This window comes from Carassius gibelio, chromosome B9 (genome assembly GCF_023724105.1).
Source record: "Carassius gibelio isolate Cgi1373 ecotype wild population from Czech Republic chromosome B9, carGib1.2-hapl.c, whole genome shotgun sequence".
In the NCBI taxonomy this organism is placed as follows: domain Eukaryota; kingdom Metazoa; phylum Chordata; class Actinopteri; order Cypriniformes; family Cyprinidae; genus Carassius; species Carassius gibelio.
The window spans coordinates 12,283,774-12,304,987 of record NC_068404.1 but is presented as its reverse complement, the minus strand read 5'-3'; the positions used below and the strand labels follow the sequence as shown (position 1 = coordinate 12,304,987).

General features: G+C 37.3%; 1 protein-coding gene across 1 annotated transcript in view; it reads left to right on the top strand.

The window, feature by feature from the left end:
• LOC127965405 (immunoglobulin superfamily member 3) overlaps positions 1–21,214 on the top strand; it is a 129,151-nt gene that overhangs the window by 67,626 nt on the left and 40,311 nt on the right. The window contains exons 3-4 of the mRNA XM_052566214.1: positions 11,741–12,160; positions 19,308–19,694. Of these exons, the coding sequence (XP_052422174.1) occupies positions 11,741–12,160; positions 19,308–19,694 (807 nt within the window). The remainder of the gene's footprint in view (positions 1–11,740; positions 12,161–19,307; positions 19,695–21,214) is intronic.

Below are 21,214 nucleotides of genomic sequence, written 5' to 3'. Positions count from 1 at the left end.
CATATAAATCACTTTTGTCCACTTTAGTTTTTTCGGTATAATATAAAACACAAAATACTTGTGTTGGAAAGGTTCCTTATAAAGTGACTTTAACACATCTGCAGAAGAAAGTTGGCAATCCAGTTTAAAAAATCAAAATGTGGTTACTGAATATTTACACAGTTCGGTTCTGAAGATTATTGGCAATGGATGGCTTGATAATCTGTAACTAAATAAGTAAATAAGTAATAAATAATAAAACCAAAAAAAGAAAATATTTAATTGATGTTTTTATTTATTTGTTATGTATTGGGTTTTTATTAGTTGTTATATATTATGTTATGTTATTTATTTATTTATTGTGAAATGATAGTAATAATAATAATTCACCATGAAGAAAATGTCTTTATAATAATAATAATAATAATAATATAAAGATTATTATTATTATTATTATTATGCGTTTGTCTAATATTATTTATTCCACTTCAGCAAATTTGTGTATTCTCTTATTAAATGATGAAACATTCAATATTTTTGTAAAACTACAACAATAATAATAATAATACCTTAAAAAAATTGTAATGTTTAAATGTTGTTGTTGTTGTTATGTAAAATACATATTTAGTTTGTGTGTCTGATAATCACTGATAAACATTTGTTTATTTATTGTCAAATAATAATAATGATCATTTACAAAAAAGAAAATGCCATTGTTATTATGATCATTTTGTTTTTGTCTAATATCAATTATTCAAATTCAGCAGATTTTGTCTCCTTAAGTGGTAAACATTTGTATGTTTTTGTAAAATAATTATAATGATAGTAATAATGCTGTTTCTGTCTAAAATAAGTATTTATTTTACTTCAGCAGTTTGGTGACTCCTGCTTTTATAAAGTTTTTATTATTTATACATCAGCCTTATTTTGGCCGTCAGCCAGCCTCTCTAGATATGGTTCTGAATCAATAAAAACCTCTTTTAGTTGACTACTAGCACAAACCAACTCCCACATATACCTCTTCTTGTTGAACTTCTGCAGGTTGAATATTGTTCCTGTGTGTGCATTGATAATTCATCTTTAGAGACTGTGGGGCTTAATTTAGGCAGTGCAAACAGTAAGACTGAAGAGGGCAACTCGCCCCGCAGTCGTTCACACTCAGCCTAGAGCTTCATTTCTTTAGCGAGCCAATGGAAATGACATTTACTGTCTAAACAGAGTGAAGTATATTTATATCTCTAGGAGAGAGACAGCGATTCGAGCTTGATAGTGTCTAAAAATGTAAAGCGAGTTATTCTTCCTTCCTCACAGCTCTGGAGATTCATTAGGTATTCTTGAAATGTTCATGATTGAGTGTTTGAACTCCTGAATAAGTGTCGGCTCGAGTGGGTTTGCGTTTCTGCCACAGTACTTGAGCGGGTGCATATCAATCTTTTTGTCTGTGTTTCCACAGAGGGTCGGCTGTCACACTGCTCTCCACAAAACCTCAACAGAACGCTGCCTTAATGTCCGAGTTGAAGACAGGAGTCGCTGCCTTCCTCTCTAGGGAATGCTGCTGAATGTTTAGCTCTTTAAGACGGGGTTTTCAACCTTCAAAAAAGGAAAGGGAGAAAAAAAACGGCGGCTGGTTTTGAGAGCAGATCTCATTTGAGTCTGGCATACTGATGTCTTCCCCTGGGCAGGGTGGTTTAATGACAGCATGGAAGCACTTTTAAATGCTCCCAGCACTCGGAGCAGGCTTCCGGAAAGCCTTGTGTGATTGCGCATAGATCACTAGATAGTGACTAATGACTCCAGTGGTTTGGAGTTTTTTTTTTTTTTTTTTCAATGGCTTTTATGAATCAAGAGCTCTTGAACCTGATTCATGTGGGTCTCTGTTCCCTCTCAAGACTGATTCTCCAAGGCTTTAATTTGAGGATTGTGTGGTGATGTGTGATCTCGAGCTCGGTCTTCTCTTTTGTATTTGTGTGTGTGTGTGTGTGTGTGTGTGTGTTCTCTGTTGATTGTGTGCTGGTTTGATCATTATCTGATTCATACTGAAGCTGCTCTCTGTTGTGAAGACCAACAGGTCAAGGTTTCTTCTGTTTATCATGGTACAGTTAAGATAAAATGAGATATCTTGCAGAATAGTTATATTAAAATGAATGAATATATGAATGAAAATGTATTATATTATATTATATTATATTATATTATATTATATTATATTATATTATATTATATTATATTATATTATATTATATTATATTATATTATATTATATTATATTATATTATATTATATTATAGATGATTGACCCTAAAGCAACCTATATCTACTGTACTACTGAGCACCCATGAACAAAGATAGCTTTCATGGAAACCAGTTATGTCTCTTTCTCATATTCAAGAGATCCTTTAATCAGTGCTTAATATGGCTTAAACTAGAATAATGAACCTCATCATCAGTGCAGGAGAAAGAAAAGGAGCAACAATGACTCCTTGCATTATATTTATCACAACTCCTTGACCTTTATCTCCTCCACCCTCCAGTCCAGTCATTCATGTATCTGTGTGCATGTACTGGTTGTGTAATTGGAAGCACGTACCAGTATTTTTTCTCCTTCCATGATGTTTTTCTTCTCCCTTTCACATCTTAGTATTCAACGACATCCAGAAACATTTTAATTCAACTGTGCGTTAAATACAAAGAAGCCTGTGTGACCCTATGTGACTGTGTGTTCGAATAGCAAGAGAGAGAAAAAGCAGGGTTATGGGGCAGAAAGGAAGGGATGAGAAGACAAGGTTGAATTTAAATAGACTATATAAATGTAAGTCTAGTGGTGGACTGGGCAGACTATAGCCCCTTTCACACTGCACGTTTGACCCGGAATATTGCCGGAACATTGCCGGGTCGCCTTCTGTGTGAAAGCAAACATGTCCGGGGACTGATTCCAGGATTGATCCCAGGTCGGGGACATAGTAACATTGCCGGGTTCATTCCCGGAAAGAGCGCTGTGTGAACAAAAGCCAGAACTTATGCCGTGTCGTAGTGATGAGGCACGTTATCGTGCAACTCTTTTAGTGAGTGTTTTGAAGGAAGATCAGCGTTCACAATGAAACAAATATGTGCAAACTGTAACGAAGCAGAGATCAGTTAGTTCCTCACTTTCCATGCTGAAGCTGAGATCGTTCACCAGCTTAAGTGAAAGTTAATGTGCCTAACGTTTTCGACTCGTACATTACACGTCACGCCCTGATGTCACTTGTCTTTAGGGGATCTTTACGGGACCTTTACAGGTTGTGTGTGAACGAACGCACATATTCCGGGTACTCACTGGCAGTGTGAAAGTGCAAAATCTTGCGACCCGGGAACAATTGCTGGAATACAGTACCCATGTATTTTCCAGATTCGCAGTGTGAAAGGGGCTTTTGGTATCTTTGCGTCTGTCAGAGGGAACGAGACACTGAGAGTGAATAAATGTACCATTTTTTTCCTCTCTTTCCCTCTCTATCTTTCCACTGTGCTTTTGATGTGACCGTGAATTGCAGCTCTCCCACTGAGTGTGGGGTATACAGTTGTTGTTCTAACGACCTCTTTAAATCTCTTCTGTCCCTGTCTATCTACTCACCTCTCTGTGTCTCTCTCTTTTTCAGACACGCTTTGCCAATTATTTTGCTCTCAGCAGCTGTGTGATTGCACTTAAAACGCTGGCCAGAGGGGGAACTGCTCACCCTTTCAAAGAGGGCAGAATGAAGAAAAAAATAGAAGGAAATTTTGTAGATAATGGGATTGAATGAGTCAGGGCAGGTGAAAATCTGGAGGGTGGAGAGGTGTTCTGTTGACACAAGCTGCCAAACCTAGTGTGCTGCCTACATAGTGTCTGAGTCTTCATACCCTACTGACAAAGAGAAGAAAACACCTTCAAAATCAGACTAAGGTGGTTCTCTGTTCTTAAAAAAAAAATAGACTTCCACAAGTGACCAAGCTGACATGTGCCCAAACCCTTTTAAACTATTGTGATTTTTTATTTATTTATTTTTTTTCTTGTAAGATACATCAGAAATTAGCATCCGCATTGTTCCCTTGACAACAAGATTTTTGCATTGGCTTTTAGATTATTGTAGATCAACATTTTTTTTTTTTCACTTTTTGTTCATCAAGATAATCTTCAAAATGTAGCCACTTGTTTGCAAAAACCTTTTTTGAGACACTTATAAAAATGCACAAGTATGGTATTACTAATATATTTTATGTTGTAGATTAAAAAAATGAAAATATCTTAAGCATATATTTTAGGCATTAACCAAGAAATCCACTTACTTTGGGACAATTGAACTGGAAAAAAGTGACAAAATACTCAAAACCTTGTTTCTGGGATTTTAGGACTCATAACTTCAGAACTCTTTATTGCTCACTTAGCTCAGTGAAAATGTTAATATAAGATGGCTGATGAAAAGACATATATAATATATAAAGCATATTTAATTCAATAGTAAAAACATAATAAATGGTTCTAATAAAAAATATATCTGATTAAAATGCAGTGTTTGTCCAATTTTAGTGATTATGCTGTTTTGTTTATTAATGGTGTCATACTTTGCAATAGTTTTGTAAGTGTTATACTGTATACTTAACACTTCATTTGTTTGGAGTTCCTAACTCTATAGCTTGTTTCAGTTCAGTCACTTTGGAGATTCAGTTTATGATTTCAGATGCAAATATCATACAATATGTAGGTAGTATACATCGCTGTAGCTCGCTAGGGTTTGGAACAGAATCAGTTTTTACAGTAAGTGTGTCTGTGAATTCACAACACACCAACCAGGCTGGACAAATTCCCCCTACCGGACTTTTTTCCTTTTGCACTGCATTCAAGATGCTTCTCTTTGCCATTATGTGTTGTTTTTCTTCATCTCATGTTTTAAGGATGTTGCTGCCGAGGAGCGAGATGTTCCCCACTTAAACTTCCTCCTCTCCTCTAATTGTTAAATGAATCCTTAACTTGTTTGCATTTGCATTAACTGCTGGATTATGTTAATTTTCAGGCTTCACTTGGCAGAGCGGTGTGTTTGATATTGTAATAGAGACGAGGTTAGCAGAGAGTAGTTCATTTGCTGGAGCACCAGGAGGGATAAGTACTCTTTAGCATGTCTTTTTGCTCATCTGCACGGCAAATTGAATTGCAGATGCCGATAAGAGAATGCAAGTTAGTGCTCGTGTTAACCTCTGATAGCTATTCAGGCTGCTTACTTGTTAAGCGCTGCATGGGTTTTATGGTTAGCCCCTCACCTTAGAGCGCCATCATCACTGCCAGCTCGTTCACACCTAGGAAAGCCAGGTGTCGCAGGGAATTATGGGCTCCCTGGGCTTTATGAACACACACTTTTCCTTGGGAAAAAGAAAATGGCCCACTAACTGACTTTCCCCACTCAAAAAAGTTACAAGTGAGCTCTTTTCACCTCCAACTGAAGTGAACTGACAAACTATGTTGCCATACATTTGCATGGGGATCTGCTCTTATTTTGGTGAGATTCAATTTGATTTGTTGCCAAAGTGAGTCAATATTGAGAGAGAATGTCAAAGGCTGTTAATTATTTAATCACCCATGCTGTGGTTCTGTGATGAGGGTAACAGACTCACAAGTGAGGTATGCTAGAATTTCCCCAGCACTTCTTTTGCTGTTATTTTAAGTTGCTAAGTGGGCAGCTGGATTATGAAGGAGTCTTTGGGGCACCTGAGTCATGCCATCTGCTCAGGTCAGGGAATTCACATAAAATTTAACAAGGTTCAGCTGCACACTTTAGTGGATTTTCTCATCTGTTACCTTTTAAGTGAATAGATGGCACAGACCAGTGGGATAAGAATGGTCTGAACAGAGATCTCAGACCAAGCACAAGCCAGATATAGAATCATAATCTTGCCCTGCAGGCTGCATCTCATTTCTGAGTTTGTGCCTCTGGCATCACACCTGCATTTTGGCCCTAAACCGGTCCAGATAGAGGTCACAGAATCTGAGAAGCCTGACATCAGTGGCTAAAATAACAATATACGAGACAGTAGAAATGTCAAATTGTGTTATTACACTCATAATGCAATATTTCCACAGAGGGATTTCAAAAATATGACACTGAACAGAAATCTACTAGGGCACACTGTGTCTCAACCTTATTTGATTTGGGTAAAGACACAAAAGCAGTAAGACTTCAGTAGCCTACCTCATTCATCTGGTACAACACATTTTTATTTATTTATTTATTTTTATTTTTTAAAGAAGTGAATTCATCAACTACCAAAATATCAGAGATTAAAAAAATAGCAGCTTTCATTACTTCAATGTCAAATGATCCTCCAGAAATCATGTCATAATATTTTTGTGTAAACCTTAATGTAATATTTTTTTCAGTTTTTTATTTTATTTTATTTGATGAATAGAATGTTCAAGAACAGCATTTATTTGAAAGAAAAATCATTTTACTGTCACATTTTATCAATATATGTGTCCTTGGTGAATAAAAGTTTCTTTAAACTTTTGAACAATAGCCTATATTTAATATTTTTTAGGCTTAAAAAATCAAAATCAAAGAAAGATTTGTTGATTGTAATGGGAACGATTGAATTCCTTAAACGTCACAGGTCACAGTCCATTGTTGACAAGGTGTAGTTTCTTTGCAGTTGCCAAGCAATGGAACAATTTTGCATATTAATATAGAATTCAACTAAATGTGCATATATTGGCTGTTCTACAGATCTGAACATGGCTCATCCAGTAGCATTTATAATGTAAAGTCTTTCAAGTCTTTTATTTTTAAATCGGTGCTTGAGGCAGCACAGATGCCTGATTCATAATTTATTAGGAATCATTTTATCTATTGGCTTTATATTTTCCATCAAGCTAGCCCAAAGTACATTTATAAAATATATACCTGGCTGAATTATCTGTTATCTAAGTAAGTATTGTCACATCCGTTGACTTCTTATCCCAGAAGGATATGACTTTAGAGTTGTTCAATATTTGTCTCAAATAAGTCTAAAATTTTGAGCTCAAACTAATCACGGAAGTGTTAAACAATCATCACCGACCGAGATCCCTCACTTTCTCCGTCAGCCCTGGTGTGCTTGTTAATTGAGTGCTAATAACATTAGATTAGCACTAGCTTTGCGCTTCAGGCCTGATTTGGTGACTTAACTTGGACAGCCAGTAGTTGCCATCAGTTTCTTTATGCCTGTACAAGTTGAGGATTTAATGTTGGCATGGAAACAGCTAGCTGTTTCCATGGGACCTTGTTGAGTAGTTGTTATGGTAACGAGCTGTATTTTTTTTTTTTTGTAAAATATGATATCTGATATTTCAGTATCGATCGTGTTTCCTCCAGAGACTCTGGGTTTTTATTGTTTGTTTAGCATGCGTTTATGCTAAGACGAAGAACCCTTATTGAGTTTCCCCATTACTTACATCACAATGCATGATGGTTATTTGGAGTCAGCGTTGAGTGCGGGGGTGTACGTGGTTCTACAGTAGTGAAGATTGTCCCTCAGGTCCTCGCCTACATACCAAAACACACTCGCACTCCTCCACAAAGGAATCTGTGTTAACGGTTGCTCCCTTTCACACTCCTACGCCATCATCTACTCTTCGGGATGCACACAACATAAGAATCGAAAAATAATCAGATGCCCAAATGGAAAAGTCCCTCTATTTTTATCCTTGTGTTTCCCCACCTCGGTTGTGATCTGTGAGGTGGTTGTTCGTCAGGGTGTGAGAGACACCGTGGGCTTTCTTATTAAAAAACCCAGCGGAGGGCCGCCACCTCAGTCTCTCAGCCCTCCCTTTCAGCCTTATTTCACTATTTCGCTTCTTTATTCTCACTTTTTGTCTTTGTGTCTAATATCTGTGTTTCTTCAAAGCGGCGCTGAAGTAACCTGCTGTTAAACAGTGCCGTCTTTCCTCAGGATCTTCCATTTCTTAACCCTCGTTTCATTTGCATCGCTGCCGTCTGCTGTTCCTCCTCCGTCACGCAGTCTTTCTACCATTTCATTAGTTTTATATGAGCCGTGTCCCCACCCCACCCTGCTCGCTGTTGTTTCATTAGCGTCGCGCACCTTTTGTGTGGCTCGTGCGCTCTAGCTCAGGAGTGATAATGTGTGAGCAAACAGAAAGTTGAATAATTGAGCTCTCGTCCATAGATGTCCTCAATGCCTGTGTAGGTAAACCAAGAGGATTCATTTTTCACAGTGCAGAAATGTGTAAGGAGTGTATGTGCGAGTTTGTTCACTCAGTTCAATAGGTTTTCATTTATTCAGGGCCTTTTGCACAGAGAGAGAGAAAAAGAGACAGGCTGATTGATTTATAAAGGCTTTTATACAGCTCTTTGTAAAGGTTGCCCATGCTGAACCAAGCTGCACATTCTGCAGTTCAAAGTTAGTTTTATTTAGCATTTTCTTTGCTGATTTTGAAGAAACGTATGTGCTATAATGTGTTAAATGGAGCTGAGTATAGTTTTCTCTTATTGCTACTGTAGCTGAACATATAATCGCATTAGTGATCGTATTAGGGTTTGCTTTTATGCATTTGGCTTTTTGTCTGTGTACCTTCTATATGTCTGTATAATATTGGTTATTAGTAAATACTATATATTATATATGTTTAATATATATGTTTATACATATTGTATTTTTTAAATGTTCACATTAATCAATAATTTTTCATTTATCAGTATTATTCAGATATATCATTGTGCATGCTCACTTTCTCCATTTAGGATTACCTGTTGCTGTCATCTAACACTCACTTGAGTTCATTTTTTTTTTTTTTTTTTTTACAAATTTAATGAACACTTAAATTTTGTATTATTATTATTATTATTATACATAGAATTGCCAATTATTGCCAATATTATTACCCCAATTAACGACACACCAGCAAATTACATACAGTAAAATAAAACACTTATACTGTCATATTATGATCCACATATAATTACTTTTAAAAGGGTTAATTTAGGTTATTTTAATAAATTTAAAATAATATAGAATTTAAGCCATTGATCAGTTATGGGATTTAACATCATACAGTTAGTTGTAGAAATTGTAGAAATGTGCATTCTTACTTTTTTTTATAATACGACTTACAAATTATGTGTTTAAGCTATTAATGCATTCACTACATATTAAACCCATGACTTTGTCATTGTTAACACCATCCACGTGCTAGCGTGTTAAGCTACAGTAATGCGTTCCAATCTCAGGTGGACAGTTTATTTCACTTTAACCCTTTAATAATTTTATCTTCATTAGATATTCTTCAACCTGATTGTCGACAAGCAATCATAAGCCAGGCGCATGCATCAAACACTTGGAAAAACACTTTACTCAGGAAAATTTCATTACATGCTACTCCAAACACTGGCTGGATGCATTTACCTTGGATCTGCTTCAGTGCTGGACACATGCATTGCTGGACTCATGGAAGGGGTGACAAGGTGCAGAAAGCACCAGATGCACCTCATCACGCACTGCCAGCAGGATTTCATTTCCATGCCACTCCTATGATCAGCCTGGAGCTGAGCCAGTGATGTAAGATCCATCCATAAGCACATAGTTTTGCCTTTTACCTTTTATGGCCACACACATGCTTAAATAACTATGAAATGCCTTTTATTTTGCTAAAGGCCTGCTATATTTAGGATTTGTAATCATTTTTTTAAAGTGTCCTGGAAGAGGAAACTTGAGGCATTGGAGACACTGTCAGCTGTCAGCGCCTCATTCAGATAAATATTGTGGCTGCAGTTTTCGAGATGTCACACAGGTTTTTTCCAGGATTTTGGTTTGTCAGAAAAATCTTTTCTTGCACAGTGATGTCAGAGCTGTTCTTTTCGCAGCCTGTGAGACGCTGTTCCCAGTCTGAAGATCTGACTGGTGCTAATCAACGTTGGCACTTCACGGAGACGTCTAGCTAGCGTTAATGGGATGCAGAATATCACGTTGTGGTGGCTCGGTGCTAAAGGATGGTAGCGTGGTGTCAGAGATGTGCTGGAATGCCCTGATGCTGAGCTGGAGTGCGTAAGCGTGGGTTCGGCCGAACGTTCGCAGTGCAAACTGTCCATGAAAAAAATAAATCTGTGTTTGTATGTTTGGTTTATCTGCAGTCATGGGTCTGCTCTCCTTTCATGCTTCCCCAGCTTCATGCAAACATATGTGCATGTGCATCTGCAGCATATTGTTTACATGTGAGCCTAGCACTTCACACAAGAGAAAGAGGAGAACTGTATAGACTAAACCCAGGGCTAGAAACGCACTAAAGCCAAGTAAACAAATGCATACTTAATATGTCCTCTTGCAAACACTCATACTCTAGACAGTGTTTCATTTATATTTAAATAGATGTGCCTTAAACCAGATGTGCTGTAAGTTAATATGAAAATATTATATCTGTTACACCTGTAGCTTCTCTCGTGGAAATGCTGAGAATAACATTGTGCACTTACATTTCAGTCTGACACATTTTGGAATACAATGTTGAACGAAGTTTGAGTGTGTGTAGCTAGTAGAGATCAGTGTTGTTATTGCAAAATTATCTATTAAAAGTAGTTTTCATTAACTGAAATAAAACGGAATTAAATGAAGAAATTCATATTATGGCAACCAAATCAAATAAGTTGAAGCTGAAATGCTAAACATACTAAAGCTAAAACTGGAATAAAAAATAAAGCAAAATAAAAAAATAAATCGGTTGCACTTTATTTTACAGTACGTGTACTAACATGTACTTATAGTGTACTTACAGTGTATTTATCTAAGAAAGTTCTGGTAACACAAGGTAACTACGTGGGGTAGGGTTAGGTTCAGGGTTAGTACCTAGTTATTACAAAGTTATTGTAATTACTATAATAAGTACATAGTATTTACATGAGGAACAGGACTGTAAAATAAAGTGCTACCAATAAATCTTTATTTATATTGCTATCATTATATATATATATTATTGATGTATTTATTGTAAAAAAGCCTACATTTGTAAAACAACTAAGCCTGAAAGAAAACACACACACACACACAATTTAACAAAAGCTAATAAAAATACTTAAAAAATGTGTTAGATAAATGATACTAAAATAACACCTAATAGAGATGCATGAATATAATATTGTTTATTAATACATTTAGATTAAATCTGATGTCTTTAAAAATACCTCTAATTTAATAACACTGTTAAATACAATATTGAATATCTTTCTTTTCATACCATACATTATAATGTTGTGGTGCCTAAATTAATTTAAAATAATAAAACTTTTTAGTTTCATTATTACATTTTTTATTTGTTTAAAGAAAATAGAATACATTTTTTAATACTAGTCATTAATCGTTTTGCAGTCATAACATGAGTAATCAGTTCAGCCAGAATTTTAATACTGATGCATCGTTATCAGCATGAAAAATTTGCATTGAGGTACTACTGCAGAGTAGGTTTCGGTTCCAACAAAGTACATCTTTCAGTTTGTTCTGTAGTCATACTCTGAAAAATTCTGCCATATTTTATTGGCTAAGGACCCAGAGGCTGACAGAGGGAGAAGAAGTGTGAAGGGGTTGTTGAGGACAAAAAGAGGCTTTGTTTTTTCTTGAGGCTATAAGTTAATAAAAGGGTAGAGATTGAACCGCCCTACAGGAGAGAATCCTGTTTAAATGTTAATAGGACAAGGACTCAATGCCTTTAAGGGTGTGTTTTGTTGTTCATGAGCTCTACTCTCAAACTAACCTCATGCCCTGGTTTCCTCCACAGTGATCCCAGACACTCTGACGGTGATGGCAACTGCTCAGACCCTCTCAAAAGTGGAGGGGGACACGTTACAGCTCAGCTGTGAGGTCACACGCCAGACGTCCCAGCACAGTCACGTTTCTGTGGGGTGGTACCTGCGACCCTATGATGACCCCAATTCTGGTCCACGTGACCTGGTTACCCTGTCACGGGACTTTGTTCTACGGCCGGGTGGACAGTACCGTCAACGTCTGTCTTCAGGAGACCTGCGTCTGGACAAGACCAGCGCCACTTCCTACCGTCTCACCATCTACAAACTGCAGCCCACAGACCAGGGAGAGTTCTACTGCGAGGCCTCGGAATGGATCCAGGACCCAGATCGCTCCTGGTACGCCATGACCCGGAAAGAGTCGGAGAAGACGTCAATCAAAGTTCAGCCCACAGGTGAGTTAGAGTTGTTTTGGGGGTTCATTGCAACATCTTTCGGAGGTTAATTGCTTATTTTTTATCCTAAAGGCTGATTGTTCACTGACATTGATTTAATTCAACACAATGAAGAGTAGAGGTGTTGGTTAAGAAAAGCAAGTTTTCTTGTGGAAAAACACATATTTGAGCCACATTCAGTTGCATTGTAAATGTAGCCAAAAGAAGACATTTGAAGACTTTGGAAATTAATCTAAGAAACTTGGAAATATTTGCATATACTCTTGCATATATTCATTCATATGTAAATGAACATAAAAAAATGAACATAACAATAGATTTATGAACAGTTAACACCCAGATGTTAGTTCAGAGTGTTATTCTCTCAGACATATTTTCCCAAACGATTTCCATTGGACAAAAATCTATGTAAACTGGATTGTGAACATTATACATAGTCCAAAACTCTAATGAGATAGTTCACCCAAAAATGAAAATTCTGTTATCATTTACTTACCTTGTCATTTCAAACCTGTATGACTTTCTACCTTGAAAGATGATGTTGTGAGAAATGGCACTTTTTTTATCCATATAATTAAATTTAACAATCACTAAAATGATTTGGTTCAACATTCTTCAAAATATATATTTTTTGTGTTTCAGATTCAGTTTTGGGTGATATATCCATTTATTACACACTGAACAAACTCTACTTCTATCCCTTACAATTTTCTTTTTGTTTATATGAAATTAAATATAAGATGATAATTATTTCAAACACTTTACCCAACAGAAGTACTTGCGTGGAGTTTAACCCTATTAGACAAATGACTCAACCATATTATGCTTATGGTCGCCTTGCTCTTTAAAACAGGGCATGCATGGCTCTGCTTCCCTGCCGAAATCCTTAAATATGCCATTTGAGCTGATCACTATCTAAAATTAAGCACATTACCGGAGTCCCTGAGCGGTGGCTGCTGATCCTCTTAACATCAAACTCAATGTCATTTAGTACAGAGCAGGCATCGGCTCTCACAGGTCCAGTCCTTACATTGATACCATCAGTGTCATGAAGGTTATCATGGAGTGCATCATAGTCAAGTCTCAGTGGTCTCTTAGCATCAGGTAGCAGCAAGCCAATCACATTGACTCATTTATCCAACAAATCAGATGAGGAATCATGGCTTGATGACCAACACATTTAAAGAGAAAGAAATGTCAATTCTGTCATCATTTACTCAGCCTCATGTCATTCCAAACTCAGGATGTTCATTTTGAAGAATATTTCAATCAAATTTAATGAATTCCAGAACTTTCAAAATCCAAAATGAACCAGAGAAATGAATCCATTCCACTGGACTGAATCTAAACAATTCATTTTTACATTTCAACCCCTGGTGGCAGATGTAAGTTTAAAATTTATCATGAAAAAGCTGTTGCCCAAAATGAATGAATAATGAATGTATAAATATACATCCGCACAAAATAAATGACCGCTGTTTGAAAGAAAACCTAAGTAGTTTTTCTAGGGCTAATCAACTTAATTCTTTTGGCCGCAATTATTCATAACTACCTATTTTACATAATTTGTGTTTAATGATTTACATTGTAGGGCAAAAAAAATATTGGTACTTCTTTAGTTTGTGTTCATGATCATACGATATTTCCAGTCAGGAGGTCAAATAGGGTCCAGCCACAAAAGTTTAAAAAGCTCCTGTATAACTTTCCATCAGAAATAAATGTCTGGTGTTTGTTGGAGATGGCGTAAAAGTGTCTCAAGGCGACTGGAGTGACGCTTTTGTATGATGAAGGTATGATGAACAGATCGAAATTTAAGCCTCAATTCACTCTCAAATCAAAGACTATAGTGTATATAGACTTTTATCAAATGTGGTAAATGTGACACAACCCCCAGTTGTCAACTAACATTCTTATTGGTTCTTGTGTATCACATGAACAAACATCATAACGGGTTTGTGTCTACAAATGTTATGTTGTCTGTGTGTAACTGATGACTTTGTTGAGTTTGATTAAATGGACAGTTAGTTGAAGCTTTCTTCAAAATTAGCTTCTTTTATATTCCTCAGTAGATGACTGCTAACCACATGAAGATGAGTAAATGATGACAGAACTTTCATTTCTGGTTAAATTATTCTTTATGTTGTTGTCTAAGTTAATTGTGCCAGACTTTTTGCACTGAGAACCAAGGATGTTTGATGTTACTGTCAGATCTGATGTCTAATAACCCCACATTTGATTTAAGAGCTAACATAAAAAAATAGATTTTTACTTAAATTTTACTCTGTCACACGCTGCAGTTGTGTTGGGTGAACATTTCAACACAATGCCATAGATCTGAACTTTACCTCTCTCCCGTTCTCCAGAATAGCCATATTTCACGGGACAGAGGCTGGGGCAGAAAAATGCCTCCCTCATCTCCGGCTTTAGTCCATTACTTTCCAATTTATTACGGAGCCGTCACTCCGTCCTGAGCATAAGACAGCATGTACAGCAGACGTGAGTGCTGTATCTCTCTGACTGACTGAACACACAGGGCTGTAACTCCATCTCAAAGCACATCGGCCCAGCGGTTTGATGGGAATGGGAGGTGACAGCGCACCTCCTCATCAAATGCGCTGCAGGACAGGAGCTGCGAGTGGCATGTTAATTCAGCCCTGTTATTGGTCAAGAGTCTCTGGGGTGGGCAGATTGGATGAGAAGAGGACAGGTTGTGATTTTAGGTTGTGGATGTTGGATGGCTGTCTCCCAAGGGCACCTCCAAAGAGTCAGGTTGCAGATAGGGACAGAGCCTAATAGTCTTTATGATTTGTGATCTTCAATGGTGTACAGTAGGATCAGGGTGAGATGAATGCAGACCAGACAAGCTCCTCATAGAGACAGATTGAAGACTCATCCACTTCCCTTCAACTCAATGACCAGTGACTCTTGATACATAGTCATGTGACACGAAATAGCCACTTTGACTGTTAGTAGAGAAAAAACTTGACTGCTAGTAGAAAAACTGACACAAAAGTGTAGACATTTAAAAGAGAAATGGTTCAGTGATTCAGTTACTTTTAATGCTTGTGAATCAGACAAAAATTAAACTGAAACATACTTTTTTCTGTGTAGCATAAAATAAATTATTTAAAAGAATGTTGGTTAACAAACTGTATTGGTGTTCACTGACTGATATTGTATGGACACAGAAATATGTTCTTTAATATTTACTTACTGCTTATTCAGCATAGGACAAAGTTGGCACCTCCTAATTATTAAAGATGCAGTCACATTAGTGCAGTTTTGGCAAAACTCCATTGTAAATGGTGTAGAAATATATGAATCGCCACTCAAATTGAAGTCACTTTTAACTCTGATTTCTGTTGGTCAACAGTATATTTGTGTCATCAAATTGAATAAATTGAACAAATTGCTTTGGGGACTTTTTTGAGTGAAATGCAATCATTTTAATAGATACAAACTGTGCAAAGTTCATTAAAATGAAAATAAAATAAAAATAAAAATGTATGTAAAATAAAATCAAATTAAAATTCATTAAAATAATTGGATTATGCTCACACGAGAAATGTTAATTGTGACCCCACTTTAGAAGTGTGAACTACAGTACATTAGTAGTCTAACTGATCATAGCATTTAAAATGTACAGTAGTAAAACTCCTGCAGCTTCAGAGAGATCGAAAAAAGTTAATGTAACACTAAATAGCCTCTGTTTTGGTGCAAGAATACTTGATTTTAAGTGGACTTCAGGAAAAAGTTCACTAGTAGATGTTAAAAGGAGCTTAGAGTGGGGTTGAATCATTTCAGTGATTTAGTTGCTTACAACAAACTCATTTATAATGTTTATCGGTAAGTGCTGTTTTGAAAGTCTCAGTATGTGGGGCTATTTACAGTAAATGGCCTTTGAAAGCCTTTAGAGATAGTCATCTGTTTTATTGTAAGCATCTTCCAGTCAAGTATTCCAGTTTTCTAACAAACTACTCTTCATAAAGACCTGACTTTCACTTTGTTACAGCCCTTTACTATCAAGCAGTATTGTTATTGTCAACTAAAACTATTAAAATATTTTTTAAATTGAAATAAAGCTGCAAATAAAAAAAAATACATTAAACCTGCAGTAAATAAAAATAAAAGAAATAGAAAAAACTGAAATAAAATATAAAACTGAAAAATATCCAAATGAATGCAACATTTGCAATATTAATGAATATAATAATAGTATTTAAACTATTCTAAAATTACAATGCTATCAAGACCAAGTGGACAAAATTCATAATAGTAATAATACTTCTAAAATTGCAAGGCTATAAAGGCCAAGTGAGCAAAAATGTATTTAAATCTTATTTTAAGCAGTGGATGTAAAGAGATTCAGTTTTAGTTATAGTTCTGTCTTTAGGTCATGGACCTTTTTTTTCTCTCCTTTTCTTTAAAAGATGCCAGCAATTGCACACAGGAAGGGTTTATTAAAAAAACTTGAAACTTTATTAGAAGGTAGTTGTAACATAAAAGTTTAATGGATTTTAAAGGCAGTCAAGGTGAAGTCATTACGGCCTGGTCCTTCAGTATGCAAGCCAGGCTTCACCTGACTGAGATTCACATTAGAAATTCCAGAGAGCATTTCAAGAGCAACACTGAGACGAGAGAAGACCGATTTGTCTGTAATCCCCTTTTCTAGCTGGCTGTGTCCAAGTGCCCTTCCAGCTAGACAACACGCTCACAATGTTCTCTGTGTAACTAGCCAGTGGCCTGTTAGGCTCAATTGAAAGTGCACATGTCTGTGCAGGAGTGATTGGGTGGCTGTTTTGAAGGATTGCAGCCAGTTTATGTATTTTCATTTGTTGTTGACTGAATTGGCTAGAAAGTCTGGTTTAAGCTAGGAGTAGCAGTTTTGGAACAGCTATGTCATTATCTTGAACACCATCTTGCACCAACAACAAACCACTAACTGCTCATAACAATTTATGGTGCTCAAGCTGGTTTGTAGAAAATAATGGCTGCTCAACCATCCAATTACCAACTTGGTCTAACTAGAAACTAGTAACCATGTTCCAAAAAACCACGTTCAACTGGATTTTCCAGCAGGGGAGCTCAAAGCTGCTGAAGAGAGGTGCGCGATTACGCACTCAGTCATGTGCGATTATTCTGTTTTGCATATTTATGTTGACATTAGCTCAATGCACACCATATGTCATGCTCATAACACGTGTAAACGTTTGTGTGTTTTCTCTCATCTGTCTGTTAATGTGTTTATTGCTCTGGTGAACTGTGGGGAAAAACAGAAGTTGTGCGGTAAGCATTAATAGGACATCAAATGGCTCATTGAAGCACATACTACAGCAGTTCGATGGACTCATTTCGTGACAAAGCTTTTGGCAGTGAATCCCACACAGCAGCTTGTTCACACAGCCCCCTTCCAACCACAGTTATTACCGCTCCCACTCAACACAATTGTCTCTTTCTCTCTTTCTCTCTCTGGTTAGCTGTCATACAAATCTATTGTGCATACTAAATTCAAATCTAATGGCATCATTCATGCTGTGTACCTCAATCCTGACATTTCCTTCCCATTCTAAAACCTTTATTCATGTGACTTTGAAAGTATCCCTCATCTTATGAATGCCAGATTTGTCCACAGTCGTAGTATTGTACTGTACTTGACTATATAACAAAGCTGTAAAAGGAAGGAGAACATCTTCATGATTAGATTCTAATAAGATATCAGCCCCTGAGGTCTAGGGTTCAGTGAACATTGTGACTTTGTGCTTGTGACTTATGCCTGTGATGGCAAGGCTGAATTTTCAACATCATTACTCCAGTCTTCAGTGTCACACGATCCTTCAGAAATCATTTTAATATGCTAATTTGCTGCACAAGACACATTTCTTATTACTGTCAATGTGTTCACTGTTACTTTTGATAATTTTACTGGCCCAAAACTTTTGAATGGTTGTGTATTTTTGAGTCATGAATAATGGATGATTAATGGAAATTTACATTAAAATCCTTGCAAATTTTGCTTCATTTACAATTGAATGTTAATATTCAGTAAATCACCCAAAACTAATTTATGCCCATTCTTTTGCCGTCATTTTAATCCCAAATGTACTAGGACTGGTAAAGGATGTCAAGATTTTTATTGATATGTAATGTGTTGATTAGCCTTTGATGCTAATTATGAAGCACAGAAAAATCGGTTGCACTTTATTTTACAGTACGTGTACTAACGTACTTATAGTGTACTTACAGTGTATTTAACTAAGAAAGTTCTGGTAATACAAGGTAACTACAATGGGGTAGGGTTAGGTTTAGGGGTAGGTTCAGGGTTAGTACCTATTTATTACATGGTTATTGTAATTACTATAATAAGTACATAGTATGTACATGAGGAAAAGACTGTAAAATAAAGTGCTACCAAAAAATCATTCAGACAGCAATCATCCAGCAAACGCAGACAGATTTCAAATTTTGATGACCTCTCAGTCTGATGTAGAATATAGAGGAATATGTATTCACCTAATGTATCCTTTTGCTTTTCTCTCTGTTTTTTTTCCCATTCATTTCCACGAGCAGCCCTTCATCTCCACTGCTAATTAATCTGTCTGAAGCGTGCAGATTTAGTCCTAATACACAGACCGGCTCCGGTCAGGCGGGCAGTAATGTCCTAATGGAGCATCACGCTGCTTGAGTATCACAGGAGGAAAGGAAAAACAGCCACTGGCCTTTGTTTCCCTGTGATCTGTGAATTCCTCTTTAGCACAGGCCCGTTTACTGTGCTGTTATTTTGGAGAGTAGCGCACAGCGTGACACACAAATAATGGCTGCATGTAAAAACACACATCGTCATCATCATCCCTCCCTGTACATTTGCCTTTCTCTGTGTCAGTGCCATGTACTTACGCAGTCAGAGCGTTTCTCAGGAAGTTTGTTGTAGTAATTAGAGCCCAGGGGCAATCACCTCTGAAGAAGCCAAATGAAGTGAAGAAAGTGCTTTTCTGATGAGGCGCACAATCTGCTTATCATATGGAAATTAGTTCTATAAATGAGGATTTGTTTTCTTTTTATGCGAGTGTTTTTCGGTTTGGATTTAGTCCAATATGGACCACTTTGTATTGAATAAATCATCTTTTCTCTCTTTCTTTTTCACTTGCAGATCGGGACTTTAGTATCCAGGTGACCACCGAGCGCCGGGCCTACACGGCTGGTGAGCCGCTGGAGCTCCGCTGCACCATTGACGCTCAGAATGTTCCAGAGCGCTTCTTCTCGGTGTCGTGGGTCTTCAGCAGCTCCCCCGTAGCCGTGATTGGGCCCAGTGCCGTGCCTGTACTGGGACCCAACTACATGGAACGGGAAGCCACCGGCCTCCTGACTGTGCGCAAAGAGAGCCCTTCTGTCCACCTGCTCAAGTTGCAGCGTCTACTGCCAGAGGACTCTGGCAAATATATCTGCAGAGTGACAGAACGGGAGAAGACCCCCACTGGAGATTTCATCGACCGCAGCAAGCGGTCCCGTAATGTTCAGATCACTGTAACCCCTCTCAGTGAGTATCATGGTTCTTTTTATCGGCCCTCTGTTTCTGACTGGCCCCTAGAGTAGTCAGCTGATACCTCGCAACAGCACTCTTATTAAATGAAAACATGAAACTTTGGGCCTCAATTCAGACGTTTATTACCGTAAGTGAATTATTCTGATGATTGGTTTAAAAAAGTAGAGTTCAGGAATTGATTTAGTAATATTGTAGAGGCAAGCATTTATTAAAGTTCTTATTTCTGCTGAAGGTTTCTAAAGCATAGAGCATACACTCAGTATAGCCTCTTATTTTCTCAGATGCTTTTCAGTTGTTGTGCCAGGTGCATTCTCTCTCTCTCTCTCTCTTTCTCTCTCTCTCTCTCTCTCTCTCTCTCTCTTTCACACTGTTAGAAGTAACAGTAGTGTGAAAACAGTTCAGCTGTTTTCTGTTTTCTACTTGTGAGTGGGCAATACAGTACTGTGTCCTGTCTAATTCGTTTAATGCACTGCATTTTTTCACAATTTGGTTTTGTGGAGGCCTGAGAAGCCTTTGAAATAGCATTGCATTTCAAGTGAGAGTTACTTGAAAAGCCAAGTCTAACAGGCATGAAATGAAAGTGTGAAGGCCATCGCCTTCAGCGTAGCCTTGGTAGATCCCCAAGGTGGATGTGATTGTGCCCAGGCTGAGAAACCACAATTGAGCTCAAGGAGTTGATGAAAGCTAGATAGGGGAGAGGAGGTTAATCAGAGGTTAGTGAGAATACATCTGTTCTGCTCAGACTGTGGCCACCCAAATCCAGCCTCTTCCAACAACAGTCCTTTCTCGCTCTATAAATTGAAGGAGATCTTTCTTTCTTTCTCCTCAGGAGAATCAGCTTTCATAGGGTCTTGAAGGATATCCGGCAAGTATTCATTACATCAACACGCCATGTTTTTGAAGTTATTTACATGGTTTAGCTACATCAGCATATTACATATTTCCATAATGCCCTCCTACTGGCTGCTTTTGCCAACACTCAAAAAAAAAAACATGGGTAAAAAACGTTGAAACTCGAAGTCAGAGTTACCTTAGATGTAATCCTGTTTACTGCTGGACTTGAAGCCTTTGGAGCTCAAATCCGATTTTCATAGGGGGCGTTGCATTTCTGACACGTTACAAACGGCTGACCAATCACAACAGGCCAGGTGACCAATCAGAGCAGACTGGGGTTTTCAAAAAGTCAGGCTTTAAAGACAATGGAACTACAACAGATGCTTCAGGCAGAGAGTGAAAATGTAAATGTAAATGTTTTCTAGCAGACCCCAAAAATATAAAAATGAGGAACTTTCAAATGAAAATTAAATGGGCGCTTTAATATATATCAGTTAGCTGCAGTTCCACCACTCATTCTTGTGCCAGTTTCTTTCTTAAAGCGATAGTTCACCCCAAAATGTGAATGTGTCGGGTCGAACCCACTCATTTATTTACCTTATTCCAAACCTGTATAACTTTCTTTGTAACACATATTTAGAATATTCAGAAGATGCCCCATGATTGTCCATAAAATGAAA